The sequence below is a fragment of the Nicotiana attenuata genome, chromosome 2, assembly GCF_001879085.1.
Source record: "Nicotiana attenuata strain UT chromosome 2, NIATTr2, whole genome shotgun sequence".
Lineage (NCBI taxonomy): Eukaryota > Viridiplantae > Streptophyta > Magnoliopsida > Solanales > Solanaceae > Nicotiana > Nicotiana attenuata.
Genome location: NC_031990.1, coordinates 32375853 through 32377010, shown reverse-complemented (window position 1 = coordinate 32377010; position 1158 = coordinate 32375853). Strand labels below are relative to the sequence as shown.

At 47.7% G+C, this 1158-nt stretch overlaps 1 protein-coding gene across 1 annotated transcript; it reads left to right on the top strand.

Annotated features, from left to right (window-relative positions):
* On the top strand, positions 344-763 carry LOC109223106 (RNA-directed DNA polymerase homolog; the record flags this gene model as incomplete). Its single annotated transcript, XM_019387362.1, has 1 exon — positions 344-763. A coding segment is annotated over exon 1 (420 nt), but the record flags the coding sequence as incomplete, so codon positions are not given.

Genomic DNA, 1158 nt, shown 5'->3' with positions numbered 1-1158 from the left:
ACAACGCATGGTTGGGAAGGGTTGTCTATCGTATTTGGCTTTTGTGAGAGATGTTGGAGCTGAGACTCCTAGTCTTGATTCTGTCCCCATTGTGAGGGATTTTCCAGATGTGTTTCCAGCAGACCTACCGGGCATGCCACCGGACAGGGACATTGATTTCGGTATTGATCTGGTGCCGGGCACTCAGCCCATTTCTATTCCTCCGTATCGCATGGCACCAGCAGAGTTGAAAGAATTAAAGGATCAGCTTCAGGAACTCCTAGATAAGGGGTTTATTCGTCCTAGTGTGTCACTGTGGGGTGCACCGGTTCTATTTGTGAAGAAGAAAGATGGCACAATGAGAATGTGCATTGATTACAGGCAGTTGAACAAGGTGACAGTGAAGAAAAAGTATCCATTACCTCGTATTGATGATTTGTTTGACCAGCTCCAGGGGGCAAGGGTATTCTCTAAGATCGATCTCCGATCATGCTATCACCAGCTGAAGATCAGGGGTTCAGATATTATGAAGACTGCCTTCAGGACTAGGTATGGGCACTACGAGTTTCTGGTTATGTCTTTTGGGCTGACTAATGCCCCGGCTGCGTTCATGCACTTGATGAACAGTGTATTTTGGCCATATCTGGATTCATTCGTGATTGTTTTTATTGATGATATATTGGTGTACTCGCGTAGCCAGGAGGAGCACGCTCAACACTTGAGGGTGGTATTACAGAGATTGAGGGAGGAGAAGCTTTATGCTAAATTCTCCAAGTGTGAGTTCTGGCTTGGTTCTATGGCTTTCCTGGGGCACGTGGTGTCCAGTGATGGCATTCAGGTTGATCCGAAAAAGGTAGAGGCGGTGCAGAGTTGGCCTAGACCGACTTCAGCCATAGAGATCCGTAGTTTCCTTGGGTTGGCAGGGTACTATCGCCGGTTTGTTCAGGGGTTTTCTTCTATTGCATCGCCCTTGATCAAGTTGACTCAGAAGGGTGCTCCATTTGTGTGGTCTGATGAGTGCGAGGAGAGCTTTCAGAAGCTCAAGACGGCTTTGACCACGACTCCAGTGTTGGTATTGCCATCAGCTTCAGGTTCTTACACAGTGTATTGTGACGCTTCGAGAGTTGGGATCGGATGTGTGTTGATGCAGGAGGGTAGAGTTATTGCATATGCTTCTCG